The sequence below is a fragment of the Thunnus maccoyii genome, chromosome 6 (genome assembly GCF_910596095.1).
Source record: "Thunnus maccoyii chromosome 6, fThuMac1.1, whole genome shotgun sequence".
In the NCBI taxonomy this organism is placed as follows: Eukaryota; Metazoa; Chordata; class Actinopteri; order Scombriformes; family Scombridae; genus Thunnus; species Thunnus maccoyii.
The window spans coordinates 18,841,196-18,866,063 of NC_056538.1; the positions used below are offsets into that span (position 1 = coordinate 18,841,196).

Below are 24,868 nucleotides of genomic sequence, written 5' to 3' on the forward strand. Positions count from 1 at the left end.
GTATGGCTCTCTAACTGAGCTCGACAAACCCTTCCATCCATCCATCCACCCCTCTCATCTGGAGGTCAGTCAGTCTGCCACCAGTGTCAATCTGTTACTAAGTGAGCGGCAGGGGCTGTTTGATAAAAGCTTATTCAGGTATTTGGGTCCTGTGTAACTGGAAGCCCCATGCTCTCTCTCTCTGTGAGACATAATTACGACTGTTGACTGGAACAGTGAGGTAATGGCACATAAATCCAGCTGATCAATGGTTACAGAGACTAAATTACAGGACACCCCTGTGCCATTATCCTCCCAAAGGACAACAGGAGACGCATTCCTGCACACATGCAAAGGGGATTTCTGTAGCTGTTGTGTAATTGTTTCATTTATTTGAATATGGAGGAAGTGAAAACAATGTTGTTAAAATTCTGGCTTATTGTTGTGAATAATTAACATTTTAAATTTTAAAAATCTGAAGAACAAAAAAAAGGTGAAGAAACCTAAAAGCATCTTTGCTGATTTGTTGAAGCTTTTAAAACTCCTGCAGGGTAAACATTAGTAAATTTCCTCCATGGACCTGCTGTTTAAATCATTAAACTATGTGAGTGATGATTAGCACTTTTATTCTCTGCCCATTTTTCCCACTTTTTCTGATCTTTGACTGTTATATCAGAAAATCCAAATTCAACTGCCTTGATGTGGCAAGACAAAGCAATACAGTAAAAAAAAAAAAAAAATCCTTGAACCTCACAACAAAATAATCGCATTCTTTAAAGAAGCTGTCATCTATTTGTTTACCATCTCTTGGCTCCAAATGTTGAGTAACAAAACATTAGAAAACCCTGCGTCCTCATTACAGCAAAGCCCTCAATTCAGTCAAAACACTAAAGTGGCGTGCTGCTGTTGTCACAATCGCACATTTAGCAAAGAGAACAGGTAGTTAGGAGTTATTACTGGGTAATTCCCTTATGTTTCTACAGAGAAAATCCCCTTTGAGATGAAGGTCAACACTGGCTGGTGTTCATGGCAATCACCTTAGTCATGTTACACGAAAAGTGGTGCTATGTCAGCGAAATGATGAAGATGGATAATGTGTGATAACTGTAATTCACTGAAAACAAATGGTGTGCTGCATTCCTGTGATAACTGCTAAATCTCAAGGACGATGACAATTAAGGGAGAAGGAGATAGAAAGAATATAGGAGGAATGAAAAAAAAAGGCAAAACAAGTTTATAGAGAAATACTATGCAGAGAGGCCAAGGAAATAAAGAGGGAGACATGAGACATAAAAAGAGAAAGGTCTTGTCTGAGTCTCCCCGTCCCAGTCACCTCTTATACTGGCAGAACAAAGGGCGGCAGCCTCCTAAATGTGGCGCATTAGCCCTTTAGTTCCAGAGGGGGTAAGGTGACACCCTCCATGTATGTGGTCTGTTCACCACACATCTGTCAGGGCCTAAGGGGGTGGGCTGAGGCAGTGGGAGGGACAGCGGGAACTGGAAGCACAGGGAAGAGTTAGGAAAGAAGCGGAGAGCTTGAGAGAAAGGGTGTGTGTTTGTGTGTGTGTGTGTGTGTCTTCAGGACCCCTGCTGTGACAGAGAAGCCTAATACCCCGTATTTACTGTGGAAGAATTAGTCCCATCGCATGATGCTGCTAAGCTTGGCTGGTCATGCCCCCTCTTTGCATCTTTATATCCGTCACTCAATCAGACAGCAAATATAAACAGACAGAAAAACATATAGATGCAAACAGCAGAGACACACTCCTACATACTCATAAACATGCAGAGTCACAGACTTACTGAAAAGGCAGAAACACGTGTCAGGCATTCCTTAAAAATTGAGCTAAATTGGGTGTCTTGGTGGGTCAGCGGTCTAAGATACACACCATATGACAGCAGCAACGCCCTGCTCAATTCTGGCTGAAGGACTACATTTTTCCTGACCTTCTCTCCTCCCAACTATCTTTGAGAAAATGCTGGAAAAACATGCATAAGACAGGATTAGATGCATGCAGACACAGATTTTTTTTTTTTAACTTTAAGATTGACTTAAATTGTTAGGTTTCATGTGAATACTGGTGGACTTTTTAAACTGCATGAATGCAGTTTAAAAAGTAATACAAATATTATATAGAACACAAACATTATATAGAGGCTTGTTATTACGACATAACTAATATTAATTATTACTTCTGTTTCTCTTTGAAAGTTGAACGGGAGTCACCACTGCCACCAGTTGCCAAGAACTGTGTTTCAGCTAAATGATTAATTTCTTATACCTTAATATTCAAACAAAATTTTATTTTTAAATTTTTCACCTCAATTTTTGATATTTGTGGTAAAAATTTTTTATAAAAATACATTATTTATGGCAATATTTGCTGAGGCAGCTGACAAAAACCAGCACAGATGTAGATGTAAGTCATATCCTACAACTGGAAAAAACTCAAACTGCTCCAAAAAATATGTAATTTTGATATTTAGCTTATAGAACTGTTTATATTTTGCTGTATATAACGTTGTGATTAGCACCACTTTTCATAAGTTCACATTTTTCCAGTTGAAATAAGAGACAACTTTGCTCAAAAGCACCACAATGACTTTTGGAGGCACTTTCAGACTTTTAAAACTAAAAAACATTGCTGGAAATCGTAAATAATAATCCAAATAGTCCAAATTAGAAACTTTCTCCCAACCAACTCCAGACAAGTGTCAAAAGTAGACAAACCATATAGGAAGTTAATTCAGACCAGTGAGCCCCTGCCAAGTTCAAGCCTCTGATGAGATCTTAAGGATTGTTTGTTTTGCTTCTGTCAAAGGTTCAAATAGGGAGAAGACGGAGGTTTTGATGACCCTTGGCCCTCAGGTCCTTAGTGGGTGTTCTGCAAACACTCCCTATTAATGTGTGGATAAGGGGAGGCCCGCTGCCTCGCACAGTGCTCATGCTCATTTGAGTGGAAATGGACACTGCTCTGAAAAGAACCAAGAACCAAGCAAGAGGCTGAAAAGAAAAGAGTATAATACATATGTGAGGGTGTCCTGGTCCCTGTGTGTGTGTGTGTGTTATGCACAAGCAAGTGCGTATGAATCTAAGTATTTTCCATTGTGAGAGCTTTGGTTTAGAAAGTAGGAGAACTGCTATAATTGTAATGTAGGTGAGTGAGCCAAGAGATGTTCAGGTAAAACCAGACACTGAAAATCTCAACAAGAAACATAGCGACAACAGTGAAGTCTGTTGAGAGGCGCTCACTCAAGACGAAGGAGGGAGAGAACAGACCACACCCAGGGCACCACATACCTGTAGTAGGGACACTGCTGCTTTTTGCTATCACAAAGACTAATACTGTCAAACTAAATCTAGCTGAACTTCCTCTTTCATGAGAACCTGTGTGGGAGGATTCCCTGCAGTCTGGCCAGTGCATGCTGGAATAAAGTACCCTGAGCAGGTGCAAGCAGTAAAATAAAACGATCAAATGACAGAAATTACAGAATGAATAAACGTCAATCAATCAAAACTGCTCGCTCTTATAATTGTTATAATCTACGACTGTAGTAATGACCATCTTTGAAAGTCAAATATTGCAGAAAGAATGATAAATATCATTTTTATTTCAATTTAATGCATTTTATGCATACTGTGAAAATAATAAGTCTGTTTTATTAATAAAGTCATGTACATTTAAAGTTACAAATAATGAAATTGGGAAAATTCTGATTATTGATTAAATGTTTTGAAAATATGGGGTGTAATGTGTGTGTGCATTTGTTTGTGTGTGCACGCGCAAATGTGTGTTTGATATGTAGGCCAAGCAGGAAGTGACCCATAAACATATCCATCCAGCTCTTTCATTGGGGGCCAGTGTTGCCCTCCTCCTCTCACCTCCTCATCATCCACACACACACGCACACGCACAGACACACACACACACACACACCCCCTTCTCTCTCTCTCAAAGCCCCCAGTGAGCGCTAAGCAGGCCAGCGGGCCAGCCAAGGGGGCTCATTACAGGTCCACAGAGCCCCCCAACACAAAGGCCTGAGCCGCTTTAGCCATGGGATGATCTGCTCTCTACTGACTAGAGAGAGTCCATAGACGGACAAAAGGAGGGAGGGAGGGAGGGGACGGGAGAGAAAGTGGAAGAGAGCGGAGAAGAGGAGAGGAGAGGAGAGCCGCAGGCTTTAAGGATGTCAGGAGACCCCGAGAGAGAAAGCCTGGCGGGCGCTCAGAGAGGAATGGAGGGAAGGAGGAGGAGGAGGAGGCTTAAGCTCCACAGCTACGTCAGGACATTAACATTCACACAACCTCCCAACATCTGCTGCTTCCTTCTCGCCCTCCATCCCTCCCTATTTCCATCCATATCTCCCTCTGTCCGCTAACAACACTGGAACAAAGACAGTGAGATGGAGTGTGGGAGGACAGAGACAGAGTGGGACATGAGGGTTTCTTGGAGGGTTAGGAAAATGCAAAATAAAAGAAAAAGGAGAGAACCAAAAGTGATATGAGACTGATACGTTTAGAAGATTTGGCAGCCACAAGGTCGTAGGACCTGAGAAAAAGATAATATTAATATAACAGCCGCAATTACACAAATACTTGATTAAATTAGTGAGGGCAATCAATGGTTACTCATAAAAGGCAGCAAAATACAAATAAAATGACAAATCAATTCAAAAACCAAATTGAAACTGGCTTATCAGGCTTAAATCTGCCGTCCATTCGTATTTTACTGTAGGTCGTTATGAGTGATATGATTATGGGCACCCGAAGGCCTGACACAGGCCAGCACAGGCTCTCTGGTGAAGACAATCTTTGACTGAGCCATAAACCTGTTCTTTTGGAAGCCTCCAGGAAAGAGAGGAAAACCAGAGACATGTCCAGTGCATTAAAGCCTCTCCTCTAGTCCTGCGTCTGGCCCTGGGCCTGTGTCTGCACCAGTCTGGTTCACTGCACTCAAAGCCACATGCTCAATTTTATGATGCCTCGCCACCATTAGTGCAACCCTGCCTTGAGGTGGCAGGGAGTGTGGGGTGTCTGATACACATTTGAAAACATAACTGAGCGAGGGAAAACTTCCATTTTTTTTAAACCCGCTGTAAATTAAATTGCCTCCCACTCCAAAAAATTGTATGTATGTATGTATGTATGTAAAATGTCAAAATATGATGAAATATGTTATGTATGCAAAAGAGAATCCAAACGTTTGAGCCTGTGAGACCGCAGTGGCGTTGTTCTGTGACCTGTCCTACGCTGAGGCTGAACAAGTCTTAAGTGAGGTAAGTGTGTGGCTGCTGGGTGCTTTATAGATGATGTATAGATGCCTGGTTCTTTCATATATTTCCTGTGGTGAAATTAGAGCCCTGTTCTGAAGTGCGAGTCCGTGTATGTGTGTGCGCATGACTGTAAACATGAAGACATCTTTCTCCACAGTCAATCTCTGCCTGTCACATCTGGCTCGCAACTCTACCCCTCGAATACACACTGGAATATATACACCGCTTGTATGGTGACATCTATGACTTATGTACTGGAGGGAGTGTTTGAAATTAAGCTGCAGTGAATATGGGCCCAGAAGCACTCAGAGCGGGGAGCCGGAGAACGGGTGTATGCATTTGTCTCTGTGTGTGTGTGTGTGTGTGTGTGTGTGTGTGTGTGTGTGTGTGTGTGTGAGATTGTGGTGGTGTGTGCAGGAGCTGTGCTGTGAGTCTGCATATGGGGAAAAACAACCATGAAACTTGTCCATGTCTAAAGTGGCGTCTGCATATATGAGATTGTGGCTCATTCCCAGCTCAATACAGCAAAAGTTGTATGTTAGGGCTGCGAAAAATGACTGAATATAAGACTTTGATATTTTATATTGTTTCTCACCAAAATGAAATATACTGTATATATCTTGATATTTATACATTTTCTCTAAAACGGCTTTACAAATGGATTTTCCCAATCAAAATCGTGCAAGTACGAAAATGATCCTTGAGTGTGTCTTGTTTGATGACGTCGAGCTTGGGATGAAAGTCAGCACCTTTAAGTCTATGACTCTGTTACTCTGCCACTCATACTTGTCTCCACAGTAGAAAACTGGGCCAGCTTCCTGTTATCTATATGCATAAAAGTAACCAAATCGATCGGTATAAAAGTTCATTAAAAGTTAATTAAATTGACATTGTTTTGTACTGTATTGTACTTTCTCTAAATAAATAGGGATGCACGATATTATCGGCACGTCATCGGTATCGACCGTTAAAAGCTCCGCTAAAATCAAATATCTGCATTGGCCATTTCTGCCGATTATGAGAGGCTGATTTGTTGCCTTCTCCTCTGCCGCCTGACTGTGGTTAAAGTGGGAAGAAGTAGCGTATCTGACAGGCAGCTTGAGTGAAGTGGAGCCTGTGGAGGAAGCACCAGGACCTTCGGGGTGAAACAGTCAGTCGAGGAGCTGCTATGTTCGGCTGCACAGATAGGAAACACCTCGGCTGACAGGATGTACCACTCTGTTGGGGGCGGGCGGTCTTCTTTTTGGTTTATAATGGCGGTTGGCAACCAGCGTATTAGGTGCATTACCGCCACCTTCTGCTCCGGAGTGTGGACCAGAGATTAAAAAAAATTAATCCTGTCTATCTAATAAACTCAAAGAAAACTCTACTGCTCCACCCACTTGGCAAGTTCATTAAAGTTTGAACGCTGAGCTCCTGAACTCCAGTCTTCCTAAGTTCTTCCTTCATATATTGTCTTTCTTGATCATACTCAGCACAATCTATGCTTGCATGCATAAGAGTCTCCTCAGCCAGCTGAAAAAAATATGTGCATGTATCGGTATCGGCAATCGGCCACAATGAGTTGGAAATATCGGCATAACGGATATCGGCAAAAAATCCAATATCGTGCATCTTTATAAATAAATGATCACAAATACATAGTAAATACTTGCCATACTGTCTAGCCCTAGGTCATAGAGGAGTGTTTATGAATAACGGCAGAAGTAATTGAACAAATGTGACATCTGTGTGCAAAGAAAAGAATTTTGTTCAATCATTATTTAAAAACTCTGGCAGAAAGACCCCTCACTAGGCAGCTCACATCTCACACACCGTCTTCAGCTTAGCACCCCTGAACAAGTCAGAGATCACAAATGGCAAGTTTCAGGCAATGGCAAACAGAATGATAATCCCGCTTACCTGCAGCCTGCAGGACCATATGCATTCGAACTTTAGCCTGTTCTGCTGGAGTCTGAAGAAGAGTGACGGGCAGAGAGACAAAACAACAGATAATTAGTGGTGGCAGTCTTTCTGAGGTCCACGCAACAACAGCAACAACAGCAACAACAAAACAAACAGCAATTTAAAATCACATTGATCAATAAAACAAGAAAAAGCAAAACAAGCCGAATATAAAGATCATAAAATGAGTGAAACAACTCTAAAAAGGTTGACAATACAAACTTACAATAGTAATAAACACAAAATTATCAAGATAGAAACAAAAAGAAAAGAAAAATAATAAGTAAGTTCCAAACCTGCAACAACTAAATGTATCATCTATGTAGGATTCATCAAAATTTAGTTTAGTGACTTTTTGAATGAAAATCTACTTTTGATGTGTCTTATGTTTGTAGGGAGCATATTCCAGACAGCAGAAGCTGTGAAGAACAGTGTGTCGCTCAAAGCACTTAAAGCAGGACAGACACGTGTTAACACAAAGTCTTTCCAAAGTGTCTTCTTAAAGGATGATCTACCTATTTAGCGTAACACCCTGCTGCCTGAGATATCACAAAGCACAGTTCATAGCAGGACAGACAGCCCCACGCTGACACAACTTTATCTATGTAATCTAGCTCTACAACTGCTGTGTCCCTCAGGCTAAAATATATTTTACCCACGATAATCTTTAACTGCCATTAGAGTGAATATTCTCTTAAACTGTCCTTGTGGAGTACCGAGGGACAACTTCACTGTGCTACTAGTCTGGTCGTCTATAAAAACCCTGCTAGTGAAAAACAGAAAGCAACAACATCTCTGACACACCAGGGAGAATCCATGAGGAAGAGATGAAGAGAAATTTAGAGACAAAGAGAGAGCGAGAGAGAGAGAGAGAGAGAGAGGGAGAGAGAGAGAGAGAGAAGTGAGAAGAGAAGAGAGAAAACAAAAGCTGCTGTAACAAGTCTTTGGAGAGTTGGATAAGAGGGCACAGAGAGCACATTTTAAAAAGATCACAGCCAAAGCCTCAACATATTCCCCTTCCTATCGTGTGTGTGTGTGAGTGTGTATGTGTGTGTGTGTGTGTATGTGCGCATCAGAAACGCTTAGCGGGCATAAGCGGGGGGAGGGCCTTGTGCTTTGACAGCTGTATTGGGAGGCACAGCCCTTTTTCCTGACATGCCCTCAAAAGGGCCTTGCTGTAATTCCAATATCACTGCTATTAGATTTGAGGGTCTTAATTGTCAAGGAAGAATGATGGCTACGACAGGGCGCGGAGCTATAAAAGGCGAGCGCGCTGCAGATTGCTCTCGGAGGTTTTTTCGGCGCTGCCGTGGCACAGCGGCCCTCGTTACCATGCAGCGGCGTAGACTGTGTGTAGGATTAGAGAGAAATTAAATGCTAATGGGGATGGGATCTGAATCCGCTGCCTGGGAGCATCATTTAGACGACAGGGCCGGGGCGTCGCTGACAGGCAGCGTTTCCTCCCTCCTCCTCCTCCTCCTCCTCCTCCTCCTCCTCCTCCTCCGCAGACAACCCAGCTTCTTCCTCCTACTGTTCCTTCAACCGGCTCCCCCACCCCACCCACAGCAAAAAAATCTGATTTATCAAACTGTAAACTTGTCACTTTGTAAAAACGTCACTTTTCGGTGGCAGTCATGGAAATATAATGACCCCCTTTAATGTAGCGATGTCAGGGTGCTATATCCTAGATGGAACACACATCAAGGCACCGCACAGACACAGACTGACGCACACTTAATGCAACATGGATGTGTGTGTGTGTGTATCCCCTGTAGCAGGTGACATAGTGGATCACGCTCACGCTGGCTGGCAGTGCTCGACAGCTGAAATTACCAATCACTATTATGCTGGAGAAGCTGAACAACACTTGAGGCCTTCACCCACACACAGATATGTATATACACACACACACACACACACACTTCCCATCCCCTGCAAGAGGAAGTGAAGAGGGCACAATTCAGTCTTATTTTTTTTTGTTTTTCTGGCACCTTTGCATTTACAGGAACTGTTTTACAGCAAAAGAAGGGATTACATGCTGCAAAATAAAAATCAGTTACATGGTAGAGGGCTGAGCTTGGACACAGAAATCAGTCCCGGTACAAACAGTAATCTAAAGCAATGAGACATCACAGCTTAACTAACCTGATCATTGTGTTCTGTGCAATCATCTTAGTTACAGTTTATTACAACGCCCCCTCAGTAATTACATTAGCATTTGTTTACATTGGCCTTAAGTCCGTGCATCCTCAACGCTTGCACACACATAAACGCGCACTCCTGCCAGCTCTTCAAGGGTAACAACATTGAATCAGACAGAACAGAAACGGGTTGAAACGTTCAAGCGAGTTGCGCTTATTACAACACTACAATCAGTGATGTCAAAGCGACTACTTCCTATCTCCTGCGAATGGAAAAACACCTGCTTTACCATCAATTACTGTGAGGTGTGCAACATGTTTTAAAGTTTAAGCAGAGTATCAGCAATTGTCTGTGATTCAGCGTTGAATTACCCTTGAAATAAATGCAGAGAAGAGAGAGAGAGAGAGAGAAAAAAAAGAAAAATCAGGACAAGAGAGTGGGCTTCCTGCCTATAATACCAAATGGAGGCAGAAACAGGCTAATTAATATCAAATTATCATCACAACTAATGTAAAAAGGTACTCAAAAGTCAGCTTACAACTAAGCAAACATAATGATACAGAACCCACACACACGACATTACATGTTTTCGCTTCTCTATTTTTCTCTCTAATTCACACATGCATGCCCGCTTCCTCTGTGTGTAATTCATTAGTAAACAATAAAAAGGCGTTAATTGTGCTCCCCAGAGGCAGATCTGTGTTCCCCCCACTGGGAGAGAGGCACCCGCTGCATCTGAAGTGCCTTCGCCCCTCAATTAGAACCGTGCCTTTCCAACGCACACAAACAAACATGAGACACCGAGAGAAGTACTGTGTGTGTGTGTGTGTGTGTGTGTGTGTGTGTGTGTGTGTGTAGGGTGGAAGTACTTGGAAATGAGCAGCGCTTTCCTTACAGGGGCTTTAGATGATCACACTGTGAGTAAAGGGGGAAACAGGCAGAGGGGGACAAAAGACCAGACAGAAAGTTGCTTTTGTTTTCCCCAGAGCTCAGGAAATATAGCAGACAAAGAGGAAGAGTGTGAAGAGGAGAGCAGAAGGTGAGAGAGAAATTTAAAGAGCAAGAAAGTAGAAGATGAAGAAAAAGCGTTTTGCACAGTTGTGAGGAAAAAAAGTTTTACAAAGAAGAAATGTAGAGACTTTTATTATTTAATTTTGGTTTGATTTGCCCAGGCAAGGACTTGAAACAGGAGATACCATCTGACGACTTTCAAATGACATTGCACAGGTGTTACAGAGCCATACAAAGAGTAAATGGCCTGCACTTATCCATAATTTTTAACCTGGGGGCAGAACAAAGTGCTTCACAATGCTTCTCGTTCACCCACGCACACACATTCACACACCGACCGACTGAGCTCCCGTACAAGGAGCTGGCCGGTTTGAGATTCAGTCACAACATGCGGACAGACTGCCACATACCCTTCGATTAAAAGACCATCTGAGCTGTGGTTGTTTTAAAGGCGGGGGTATACTCAAAAATAACTAGTTTGTACAAGAGGTGTTTATGGCTGGTCTGAACAGCCACAATCCAAGTTGAGTTGAAAAGCCAACCGTCATATCTGCAAAAACTGTTGTTTTAAATTAATCTTTACCTAACCGGGAAGTCTCTTGAGATACATTATCTCTTTTACAAGGGAGACCTGGCCAAAATGGCAGTGTACAATAGATGTCACTAAGTTACATAAAGACACGTTAATTTCCAACAATCACATCCAGCACAACTGATCGGGATCTGAGAAATACGAGAGAGACAAAATTCGACTATTTAAAACAATTAAATTCTTTAAACATGGGATAACGGTGCACAATGTTGTACTCAGTCATATACATGAGAAGTGACAGAAGTTGTTGCGTAAAGAATTTAAGTGTTCAAACTCTGCTTACTTTCTCACCTCAAAACATTTGGCCAATCGCTGCGTGAAGTGGGCATGTCAAATGTCAAGATTGTCGGTTTCAGAAAGTTATAGCAATTGTTTGACACAGCCCCCAGATTCTGAGGTGTGGGGTGAGTTGGGGTTTAAGACGTTGACATGGTGCAGGTATTATTTTAAACAACAATAGCTTTTCCTCTCTCTATAGGTGTGAAAGAACAACCTTTTTACACACATCCTGCTTTAAAAACATCTGCCATGAACAGATTTGCAGTGTATGCTGCACTATTAATGCCAACATTACCATTCACCCTCTACTTCAATTATTTACGCTTGACTCAGGGCTAACTCTTGCCCTGGTACGAGAGAGGAAGTCCAGTAGACTCACAGTAGGACTCCAGCGACCAGGATTGCAGTGATGACAGACACAATGAGACATGCTTTGCTGAACCGAAGTGCCTAGCGCCTGTCCCATTAGTCAAAAATAAACACATCCCATTAGAAAAATAAATAACTCTCAATGGGCTCGGTAAAAACAATGCTATGCTGTGTATAATGAGGTACAGCGTGCAGGAAATGTTATCCATTTCTAGTCATGAGCTGGTCCAAGGGACTATTAACATTATTGTTATTGGGCTTGAGGCTGACCAGACAAAGCAGAGTATGGTGGGTCAGCAGATGAATAAAGGCCCGTTAGACCAGACCCAGAGAAGCAGAGCGGTCAGATAGGCCTTCTCTGGTCAGATGGTCAGACTGCTGTCTTACTAAATGATTTACTCACTTGATCATACTACACCACAACAGGAGTTAATATACATGATGGCACAGAAGGAGACAGAAGGAAAACAGAATAGAATAAAACTTTTAAAGAATATTGCTTTAAAAGTGCAATAGCAAGGCTGAATAGCAAAACACATCAGTGCACACGCAGGCAGATCACCGACACATTAACACAGCCTCCCCTCACGTTATCTGCCAATTTACATTAACCCAGTTCTAGTCAGTCTACTGGCTCAGGTGAGACATCGACCGAAACAAAGGAAGTGAGGAAGAGACCGAGTGGAGAGGGCGGGACAATGAAGCAATGAAGGGGTAGACAGACACTGTAGGTCAGAGAGAGAGAGAGAGAGAGAGAGGAGGGGGGACTGCTGGTCTTCCTGATGATTAGTTAAGTTCTGGATTCTGCAGACACAGTAAACTAACATCTACCAGGTAGCTCCAAGCAGCAGCACCTAGTGGTGGTCAACAGAACATGAGATGTACAGCATGTGCCACCGTGAACAAATAAAATCAGGATCCTGAAAAAGTTTTTAAAAAGTTTAACATCAATGTTTTTGGAAAATTACAACTGAATATGAGAACATAAGAGTGAGTGATAAAAAACTTTGTTGCAAAGGAAAGGTATTAGTTGTTCTTCTAATCTAATTATAACCCTATTCATAAATTTGAAAAAAAAAGGTTAAATAAATATAGCTTGGTTTAGTTCTGAGATAACATATTCATTCACTGTTCAGTTCTTTATTATCCTCGAGGTTAATTTCCACTGAAAACAGAGAATGTGGTCTCTGCTACTGAAAACAAAACATATTTTGTCTTTTTTAAGATTTATCTCCTACATATGTTGGACACACTTAGATATATGTGATCAAAAATTATTTATTTTGAAGCTAAGTTGTCATTATCTTATTGCCGAGATGAGCCAAGTTACATAATATAACTCAGAATGGTGTGTGCCTGAGTGTTAGCAAGAAGGACAAAGAGAATCCAGTTGGAAACACAGGTTACTTTATCTATGTCTATCTCATCTTTGTCATGTACATTTTCTAGAGAGCTAGCATCCCAAACACTTGCAAGTGCATTTCTATAAAGAAAAAGACATTTTTGGGAAATCAGCTTATTCACTTTCTTGCCAATAACTAAATGAGAAAATTGATACCACTCTCCAGCAGGGGAAAGCAGCTGGTCTGGCTCTGCTCAAAGATAACAAAATCCACCTATCAGCACCTCTAAAGCTCATTGATTAACATATCTCATTTGTTTAATCTGTATAAAAACCAAAGTGTGAATACGATAATTTACAGTTTTACAGAGGATTATGTGCCGAAATATTTCTTGGTCCTGACCAGTAACTTCCAGTAGTCTCCACTTGCTGCCAGGCAAATCATCCTAGAAATCCAGTAAAACACAGCTACACTCTTCTTCAAACAGAGTTGTTATCCCCTCTTTCCTGCTTCCTATATCCTACTTAAAAAGTAAAGAGTCTGAATGAATCAATGAATGAAATGTGGGTTTGCATAAACTCACCTGACAGTTTCAAATGTCTTCAAAAAACTAACTTGAGGAAAAATGCGACATCAATGACATCATCAGTCCATCTACTGTAACATAAATCTTAATTGCACCACTGTAGCCATTATTTTCTGTCAATAAACAGTTTCAATATACACAAACGCGGCGCCCACCTCAACTAACTCTCTTTATGCTGGAGTTGATATGCTCAATATTCATCTCATTATGTTTTTAAAGTCTTCATCTGTTTCCATTTTCTTTCATTTGTTGCATTCCGCTCGGGTTTTCTCCGCATCTCTTTTTCTTCCTCAACCCCCCCTCCCACCTCCACCCACCAAACAAACTCACTATATCCCATACCCAAAAGAGGACAGGGGAAAACAGAGCCCCTAGAAAATGCAATATTTCTGTTTTTAATATCGAGGTCTATAAGATCAGGGCAGAGATGGGTTCCATGGCAATATGTTTATTTATATATTTTATAAGGAGGGGGAAAAATCTGCCTATCAGTGTATGTATTTGGGGGGCCTGGGCCACTGTATCTGAGCTCATCTTATATGAAAAATAATGTTGTGTATGGCTATACTTTTATATATAATGGCAATATGGGATCAGGGCTCTTTTACAATGTGCCATACTTCAGGCTGGGGCTAACAGCATTTTATGGCCCGCCAGCAGTTCATCTTCATGTCTCAGGCAGGCAGGAGCACTGCATAATAATGTCGTTTCCTGCCCCCAAATGCTATTTCACAGGCCGGGGCTCATTTCTCAAACTTCACCACTTTTACAATTTCCCAAACTTTTATTCCCGTCATTATTACCAACAAGATTTCATTACGTATTTAGAATGTAAACAAGTCTGAGTAATGACACTCCCCCGTCTCCCTGGAATCATTCCCGCTGATGGCTCTGCTGCTATCTCAGGCGCACGTATTCATACAGACACACAAGTACAAACACACACACACACACACGCACACACACACATACTAAAACATGCACTCCGGTTTGCCCACATACAACCGCACAAAAAAAGTACATACACGCACGGGAACTGCCCCGACCAAGATACAACTCAAAGGCATTCATTTACTACGCCATGTGCGTGTGTGTGCGCATGCATGTATGTGTTCCCGATAAAGGGGGAGGCGGTGGGGGGTGGGGGGGGGGGAAGGAGAGAGTTTTATACTCAACTCACATAAATCATGTAGAAGAAAAATGAGCAAATGTGCAGGCTAACTCATCTTCTCCCCATCCGGAGAAAATGAAATTCACTGGAATACCTATCAAAACCGCAATCATCCAGAGATAATATCTTCTTTGGTCTATCTGCACTTTCCGATTTAATTTCCTCCATGCCCTTGACATCCAGCGATACCATTAAGATGAAGCACATACAGTAAGGGAGTAGTTCTCACGTTTTGATATATGAGATCTCCGCGCTTACTGTAATATCATCATTTGAAAATTAATGCAATCTTTCTTTTGTTTAGGGGGTGTTTTTCTTTTTTGGAAACACTCGACGAGCGAGCCATGGTGAGACGGGGGTACAAGATGGAGAGTAAGGCAGTGATGGGCACACATGAAAAGAAGGAGACACAGAAAAACAAGTGAGACGCCAGAAAGGAGGGAAAGACGGGGGGATACTTTGTATTTTGTGAAGCCCCCCCCCGTCCCCCCTCCCCCTCTCCTATCCCTCCTTCCGTGCCAGAATGACATGCAATTATGTCTGGGCCTGCCCCAAGTCAGAGGTCACTCAAATTACTCCATCATTTAGCTGCGCCGTCGAGATGAGAGAGACTGAGAAAGACACCCCCCCCCCCCTACTCCCGCCTCCATCCGTGCTTCCACATCCTCCCAACCCCTGCCATCACATCAAATATCATGAAATCATTAGTGTAATAAGCATGGAAATCTGTTTGCAGATTATCAACACCCCCCCCACCCTCTTTCTCTCCTTTATCTGTCCAGAATCTCTCTCTCTCTCTCTCTCTGTGCTGTTTTCACCTCTTTATCCTATACAATCATATTAGGGAGGACGAAAGACAGACAGAGACAAAAAAAATACAAAGAGAGAGGAAAGAGATACAGAAAGAGATAAAGACAAAATGTTTGATGAGACAATTAAGGTCTGACAAAACGGACACAAGCAGAGTAAAGAAAAGAAATGATCATCGTTCTAAGCTCTGAACTCTCCTGAACTTCTCGTATTTTACGCTTAAGACCGCTCTGGGTCAACTCGCTGCCATATCCAGCGATGCCAGGTTTGTCACATTCTTGGTTTGTGTTTGTCCTGCACACAGCTGCTGATTTCTATCTGTCAGTAGGCCGACCAGGCTGTTTGCCTCAGTAAACTCTTCAACTCACAAAGGGACACTCGGAAGACATCAGCCGAATGCCATGAAGAAAGCCATGTGTGTGCAGCGGTCTGATGACGCATTATCAAGAGAAGCCCATCGTTCCTACGTTACTGTTTCAGAGAGAGACAAAGACACTTCCTTGTAATGCAAAAATAAAATGTCAAAGCTGCACAATATTTTATCGAATAAAATGGAGTGTTTGAACCTGCTTGGTTACACTTGTGTAAAACTAATAAAAATCTCTATAAAAAGTTATATTTAAAAAATCTGAGATTCAAAAAGTCTGCAATTTGTTTTATTTTGTATACATTTCTGTGTCATCATGACATTAAAAACAATAAGGAGATACCTGAAAAGAGCTCTTAATACTTTGCTCTTCTGAAGGTGAAACCAGGTGACTGAACTGTTCTAAAACTAATGAAGGTTTTAAAGGTCATTCGGGCAATAACGGTCTGAATTATTGACAGGCTTATAGCATTAGTAAAGAGACAGCTACCCGACGCTGAGAAATTAGATCAAACATTTAACTGACAACAGAGCCAGCAAAACAGCTGTGTGAACTGGATATTCTGTCATCTAATTGGAAATGTGTAGGTATGAGATGTGGCCAGAAAAATCAGGGGGCACAAAAGGCATGATGAATGCTTAAATCACCCCTTTATGTACGACTGCTGTATCTACTGGTCAAACAATTCTATTTACACTGGGGCTGTAAAAATGATGAAATAAAAAAGTTTTTTTCTGTAGAGAACTTTTTAAGGATTTCTTTCACGCATATTTCTCTGAATTACGTCTCAACCTGCAACGTTGGACTGACCTGTGAACAGCCCTTCCAACATGACGTCCTGTTCAACCTCCCATCCCCACACCATCGACATCTCCCTCTTTCCCCCCTTTTTTTTTACCCTACACCTCTATTCTTTTTCTATCCATCCTTGGGCAGTGTGCATGGTTAGAACGGTGGGTACAGCTGCTGATTGAGCGAGTAATCCTGATGAGGCTGATTCTTCGTGTATTGATTGAGCTCCTGGCTTTCTTCTTCTTCACTCTAAGAAGCTGTGCATCTGGACTGATTAGCTGCTGCAGGCCACCTCTTTCACTATCGCTCCATTTCTCCCAGAGCAAAGAATTGCTGGACTCAAACTTAGGTGCTTCCGTGTGTGTGTGTGTGTGTGCGTGCGTGTGTGTGTACAAAAGAAGAAACTAACGCAGCAGAGCACTGGGAGCAATTAACAACAGTCTTTTTCTCTGCATTGCTACTGATCGCGTTCAGTCAATCTGCCGAAATACAAAAACAAGACAAACATGGACAATAAAACAAACCTCATACCACATAAATCTTAATTACCCACCTAATTACTGCACCAGTCATTCACTCACATAGTTAACTTAAAAGGAGGAGGTAACTTTAGTATTCATCAAGAAAAATCAAGCGCCAGAATAATTTGAACAGAGGGTTGATTGTCACAGTGGTGTGAATATTCTACAAAAATGTTTTTTGTTAGGGGTAAACAACAGCAGTTAAAACACTTCTCCAAAGTAATTATTATTTTTAAAAAATAAAAAGTAATTCTAGGTTCAAGGTAGTTGGCTAAAAGAATAATATGGCTCGAGCTTAACGACACCATGATAAGTGTCAATATGGTTGATGCACTAATCTTAAGAGCAGTACATCAAGAGAGAGTCATAAATGCCTGCTTAGAAATCTACAGGGATGTATATGTGAGGGATTGAGGGGAAACAACATTTCGAACAGCTCTGCAACTCTACCTCAGAGGGAGACGCGCTCCATTATTTACAGTTCTCTGTCCCGAATCGTAATCAGAGTCTTGCACTCCCCAGGCAGCTGACTACTGGGGTGCAATCTCCCCATAAGCATAAACACACCCATAAATTCAAACACTCAGTATTCAGGTATTCAAATTCCCTGAGACGTATATACAAAAAATGCAATGGTAAACATACAAATGTGTGTTTGTGTGTATGAGTGTGTGTCTCTCTCTGTGTGTGTAAATGTGTAATGTTTAACTCCTGAACCATCCTGATGAGTATAAAGACACAGCAGTAACTAAGAATCAAATGCAAACATTAGATAATCTGTCCCTATAGGTCCACTTAGTGAAAAAACTATACAAAACACACATGCAAACTGTCTGCAATAACCCCTGCCAGAAACATTAACACAAATGTACTCGTGTGCAATAGCGATCCCTGTGAGAACGCGATTGTGTAAATGACAAAACTGCTTTTCCGTATAACTTAAGGGAATTTGTTAAAAATGATGAAATAATACAAAGATATTTAATTCAAGGTGACTTTGGCCAGATGACTGTGCATGAAGTGTGAAAACATGAAACAACTGCGCACTCATTTGTTTCTTCTCTCAGACATACAGTACTTGTAGGGGATATTTTCCCGTACTGTATGCTGGCCCCAGTATCACTTATGCCTTATGTAAATTATTTCACATTCCTTCACATGCCTTTAAGAGGAAGACTCATCTCAACATGAGACACAGGATCCCTAATGTTTGCCAAGATCTAAGTGCCAATACACATATTGATTAATGCTGTTTATGCACGTAATCCTCTCTTGAATAATTCACAGCACATTTTATGGAGTACTACATCAATCACACCTACAGACCCTCCCATCCACATCTCTGAACCCAAACTAGACCAAAAGAACGCTGTACCCCACCAGTGCCTCTGTATCCTACCTGTCATAACCGGTCAAAACGGGATACAGAGATATGAATACAGTCAATAAAATAACTCAACATTAAAGAACAATTCTGTGACTGATCGCAAGGATATGATCTGAGGTCAAGTTATCGGATCTGCCGCTCGCTGAAGTAGAGAGTTACTGAGAACTGTTTGAATTTCGAGGTCAGTCATTTGTGTGGCATATTCAGGGTCATTTGCGTAGCGCATGGTGGGGCGGGGGGTCATTTGCGTAGGGTGCTGGGAGCTGCAGTTTAGTATGCAGGGAGGCAAGGGAGGGAGGGCATGTGACATCCACAGAGAGCCAGGACCCTCGCTGACCCCTGTCTATAATTCATCCCCTGGAATACGGGGCACATCAAACCTTGGTTCCTTCCCACCCAAAAAGAGGAGAGAGAACCTTTTCACTTTGTTGCACGGCACTCTGACCCCGTATTAAAGCAAGTAGCAAGAGGAACCCTGAAAACGTTGGCCATTAAATTTTCAGGTTGTCCCAGGAGAGCGTTTCCAGCAGGCCCTCGATTCATGGATGGGATAAGAGTGAGGAAGGGCCCCATGCTGACATGAGGAGGAGAGAGGGAGCATGAGCATGAGTGTGTGTGTGAGTGTTTGTGTGTGTGTAGGTCCAATAGTTATGCCTGAAAAGTAAAAAACATTTTCCTTTCATGCATGCATGTGCAAACAGGTATGCAAAAAAATCTTAAAAATCTTGCAAATGGCCACAACTGGCAGCAAAAATGAGGGAGAACAGAATGAGTGGATACCCTGTGTGTGTGTGTGTTTGTGTGTGTGTGTGTTGGGGTAGAATTGGGGATAAATGAAACGGTAATATAAAAGCTGGACCAGGCCCTAGGGGAGACACTACCCTCCCTCTATCCCTGTTTTGTCTGTTTTCTCTGTATCTCTCTCTCTGCCTGTTAGCTGCAGGTATTCAGCTTCAATTCCGGAGGTTTCATTAAGAATGCAGATATCAAAGTGTGTGTGTGTGTGTGTGTGTGTGTGTGTGTGTGTAGGGGGGCGAAAAAAGGGGTGAGGTGGGGTGGGGTGGGGGGATGGGGTGTCGAATAGAACTTACCAGATGTTCTAATCTTCCTTTGATGTTCCCAGCATCCCTGCAACACAACAACACATTTCCCCCACTGTAAATAAAGTGCAGACACAAAACATCATTTAATGAAAAGAGCATTTTTGCAGAGGCGCACACACACACACACACACACACACACATACACACACACACACACACACTCTACCAACAAACACATGAGGGACAGGAAAACAAACTCTATTCAAGTGCACTTTATGAACATTTCTCAACTAATTTGTGAATATTTTAACACATTTAACTGGAGCATTAAATTTCTGACTGAATTAGGGTGCAATTAATGATCATTTTCATAATTGATTTAACTACCTATCTACCAGTTTCTTGATTTATAGTTCGGCCTGTTGAATGTCAGCGAATAGCAAAAAAATGTCGAGTCTAAGATGACATCTTAAAATGTCTTAGTGTTTTTCTGACCAGCAGCCCAAAACCCGAACATATCTCATTTACTTTCATAAAAGACTAAAAAAAAACAAACAGAGAGAAGCTGTAACAAGTACATTTTTGCCATTTACGCTTTATTAATTTTTATTATTACTTTTATGATGAATCAATAATCAAAATAGTTGCTGTATTAATTTTCTGTTTTTCAACTAATCAATCATTTTGGCTAATTGTTTCAGCTTTAACTGGAATACAGAAGAAATTGTCCTAATCATCACAGTGTGTTTCTCTTTCAGTTTCAGGTTTTGGATAATGAAAAGTAAAAATAACTCATAATTAGGAATTGTCCTGATTGTTAACCTTTTAGACTGAAGTGTTGTTACTGTGTGTGTGTGTGTGTGTGTGTATGTGTGTGTGTGTGTGTACCAGTCAGAGGTTAACTAATATTGTCGCCATACTGCCGGCAGTCATAATAATAATTTCCAACTACAGAGAAAGAACTGGGAGCTTATTATCTGTGAATTAATAAAAAATGTGTGTATGATTATCAGGGTAGCAACGGCAGAATGGCGAGTCGGGGGGAGGGAGGGGGGGGCGAGCAGTCGGTTTTAAAAAGAGCAAATTGGCAGTAAATAATAGATGCAATTTTGGCACATTTCAAATTTGCAGCAGTGGAAATCAAAAGATCAAGAGAACACAAACAACCCCCGTCCCCGATCCCAGCAACCCCCCATCCAACTCTGGTCCCCATTACAGACAACTCCACCCTGGCCGTGGTGTTTCAGTGTGTGTGTGTGCGTGTGTGTTTGTGTGTGTGTGTGTGTGTGTGTGTGCGTGCATGCATGCATGCATGCGTGCGTGTGCTGAGAGGGAATGCTTATCGACAGGCTTCAGTTGCTAATGCAGCCAGCAGCATCACAGTGTAAATCTAAACCATCTCTAAAATTACATACTGTCTAATCCATCCCACCTTCCACCCCCTCTTCCTCCCTTCCTCCATCCATCCATCCATCCATCCATCCAGGTCCCATACTCAGTGTGACCACAAGCCTAAGCCATCCCCACATCATTAGCATTTCTAAATAATGGTATGGAGGAATGACAGATACGCTAAACACATATTAACAAAAGTAAGAAGCAACAAAACTAGAGAAGAAAAAGGTCATGATGAAAGGATATTTGCCTGTTTATTCTGTGCTCTGTCAGTGAGCACATGCAGACAAGTCAACCACTTAAGGCAAACTTCATCTAGCTGTAATTACATTACATTCTGACAAACACCCCGCCACATTCATTATACATGACGGGCGCCCGGCAACCAGACAGCAAGACATTTGTTACCGTGGTGACAGTGTGTGTAATCCGCTAATGAAGCGCAATTAGTGAGAAACAATCTAACACAGGGGAGACGCAGCGCTCGATCCCTCCTCCTCCACTCATTTCCCCTCACTTTTTTCTTCCCCCTCTTCCCTCGCACTCTTTTTCATAACCGCATTTTTTTTCTCTCTCTCTGTCTTTTATTTTCGTGATCCAACCTTTATTAAGCTCTTCACTTGCATTTAATCTCCCCACTCATTCATCTGTTGTCCTGACTTCATCAAGGGCAAGCTGTCCAGTGCTGTCCGCAGCAGGGCCGAAGGGATCGCTCTATCCATTAGAGACACACACACACACACACACACACACACACACACACACACACACACACACACACACACACACACACACACACACACACACACACACACAGCGTTTTACATCCTCATCTCTCTTTTCAAAACATCATATAATCTGCTGAGGTCTTCAGGGACCGAGCTTTCCTTTTCTCCTTATCGCTCTCTTCTCTCTTTCCCTCCCTTCCTCCGTTCTCGGTGCCTTCAACGCAGAGGCAGCATCGATTTCTGAATTACACCACAATATTAAATAATTAATATACTTGCCATGATTGATGTTTTGCATTAGGCCAATATTAGGTTATCAATCAAAATCCACTTGGTTTAATGTAATAATATTGAAAATGTGTCAGTGCCTGTTCATCCAATTTGTAGTGGAGGCAGGCCAGATAGTAATGGTGGTGTAGCACAAGGCCTCAGAGACACTGTGGCCTGCTTACTACAACCATAGGAGCACATTACAGCCCTGGCACACGGCGAGAGGGAGGGAAGGGAGTGATGAAGTGAAGGCGTGGAAAGACAAAAATGAAGCAGACAGACGGTGATTTGTGATAAACTGTGACAGGCTTGCTATGTTGAGAAGACATGGCGGTCATGTCACATGTTTTAGTTCAAGTCTGTGGTCTCAAACAAGAAAATTAACTTATGGCACTTTCAAAATCTTACTTAAAGCTACTGAACATTGGATATTTTGTCTAACTGTTATTATAGTGGTAGCTAGAATATCGCTTATATATCTAATTGTATTAGGCCAATGTTGCAAATCATTGTTTTTTGCCAACATCGGATTTTTTTGCATCAATGTGATAGAATACCTTGATTTTTGGGAGATTTTATTCAACGTATTAGCCAAAAACAGACAGTCTCGCATGCTTTTCCAGAAAATTTAGAGTATTACATGTATGTATTTATGTATAATTACAAATACAGTGATTTCCTACCCCTTGGTAGGCTTTAATCTGGGTTTAATTGGGTGGGTAATTAAAGGTACAGTCAGCAATTCTAATCCAATATACTTTTTGTCAAATTCAGCGAATATCTCCTCACGGTCTGCTAGCTGTTCTGTTCTGTATGTGCGCAGAAAAAACATCTGGTGTTCATACACAGCACTGGCTCTGTAAATGGGCATGTAAACACAGTGGCTTGGAGCGAGTCACACAACACTACTCCAGCCAATCAGCAGCAGGGGGTGGTTTGTGCTCGTACAGACGACGGGGAAGTCATCAGAGCAGCTGTCTGTGTGAGGACATGACAGTCTCCCGTCTCTAGCACCTGCTGAATGGTGGCGGAGGACTGGTGAACTAGAGAGAGAGAGAGAGAGAGGCCATGGCTTTTTCATATAGAAAGCGTTTTCTCATGGAACAGATACGCTTCTATTTTATTAAATCTATCAATCCACACCTAATCAGGGACAGTCTCATGGAGACCCCTGTGTTTATTTACGCTCCGAGTCTGTTTCTGTCCGTTTAGTGAAGCGTAATCTGAGCAGGCAGCTGCTTAAATCACACATATATACACAATATCTCACTCTATATGTGTTTTCAACTTATTAACTGTATCAATGAATCAATAAATACAAACACTGTCAATTTCTTCCCGTACAGCCAACATGCAGCTCCCCAGGAGGTGGACAGACATGCTGAATGCAGGTCGAGTGAGAAGCAGGGAGGCGACAGAGAGGCTGAGAGTTGTGCTCATATGAAACAATTTTTTTTTTCTCACTGGTGATAATGTGTGAGACAGAAGTGACTCTACAGCTGACACATTGCTCTGAATTCCACCATATTTCTCTTTTGGTCGTTGCTTTGGCACTGGCGTCCATGAATTTGGGGGTGGAGCTTCTGAAGGAGCATGAAGACGGTGTATTTGTTAGTGTGTTTAGTTCAAATATCAACAATCTTTCTCCAGAATGACTGACTCTACCTTTAAACCCAGAGCAAAAGCCTATTGTAATTCCTTTAGTATGACGGTGGTAGTCCAGAGTCATTTTACAATGGATTGAAAATAATTGGAGAATTAAAATCTAAATAAATCAAGTAACATCGAACATTGACATTTTGTGCCTTTATACATCAAAAAGTCTAAAATCTTCTCATAATTCCCACACGTCTGCATGTCAGCTCCAACTCACAAACATCTAAATACTTAATCAAAATCTAGTTTGGTGAACACTAATCTTCAGTATGAGATCTATGAAGAGGCAAATTAATTTTCTATCAGCCCAGCTAAACTTAAAAAAGCAGAAGCCAATGGATAGTTGCTGATCCTTAAACGCTGCAACTTGCCATGACATGTCAGGTCAAAGTTATAAAGGGGGAATCCAACAGAAATGAGACAAATGAAGTGATGCATGGCATAGAGGAAGGAAAATGGTGGGAAAAGAGAGTATATCAGGGATAAAGAATAAATGTTCTGTGTGATCACTAGGACAGAATTAAAACACACACAAACACTCACAGACAGATACACACACACGTGTTTAGAATAAGAGCATCTACTGTAGCTGCAACAATTATTATAGGCATTAATTGATTAGTTGATTGACAGAAAATTAATCGCCAACTATTTTGATAATCATTTTGAGTAATTTTTTAAGAAAAAAAACGCAAATTTCTCTGGGTCCAGCTTCTCAAAGGTTTCTTTAGTCGTCTATGATACAAACTGAATATTTTTGGGTTGTGGACAGTTGGCTTTGGGAAATGGTGAACAACATTTTTCACCATTTTCTGACATTTTATAAACCAAACAACTAATCGAGAAAATAATCGACAGATTAATCTATAATGAAAATAATCGTTAGTTGCAGCAATAATCTCCTGTAGGTAATGCAGTAGACTACATATAATCAACATCATTCAGAATTTATATCCAATATCACCTGTTCCAGTGATGAAAATTAAACCAAACAACAGGTTCAAACTATCTACAAAGCAAGCAAGGTTGATAATGTGCACATCAAACCCAACTTCGATACAGATACGGGGAAAAGCAGTATTGCAAAGGAGGAAGGGAGGTATAGTTCGCACAGTATGTATCTTCCAAAAAGTGAATGATGAAGTATTTTGACCTTCAGACGTAAATACTGTTAATTGTTGATGAAGATCTTGAAGGTTGTAACGTTC

At 41.5% G+C, this 24,868-nt stretch overlaps 1 protein-coding gene across 5 annotated transcripts in view; it reads right to left on the bottom strand.

Moving 5' to 3' along the window:
• The window catches only part of rsrc1 (arginine/serine-rich coiled-coil 1), a 226,724-nt gene that overhangs the window by 57,894 nt on the left and 143,962 nt on the right, over positions 1-24,868 (bottom strand). For all 5 annotated transcript variants that reach the window (XM_042413936.1, XM_042413939.1, XM_042413937.1 and 2 more), the window contains 2 exons: positions 19,660-19,696; positions 7,156-7,207 (listed from right to left, as the gene is read on the bottom strand). In XM_042413936.1, the coding sequence (XP_042269870.1) occupies positions 7,156-7,207; positions 19,660-19,696 (89 nt within the window). The remainder of the gene's footprint in view (positions 1-7,155; positions 7,208-19,659; positions 19,697-24,868) is intronic.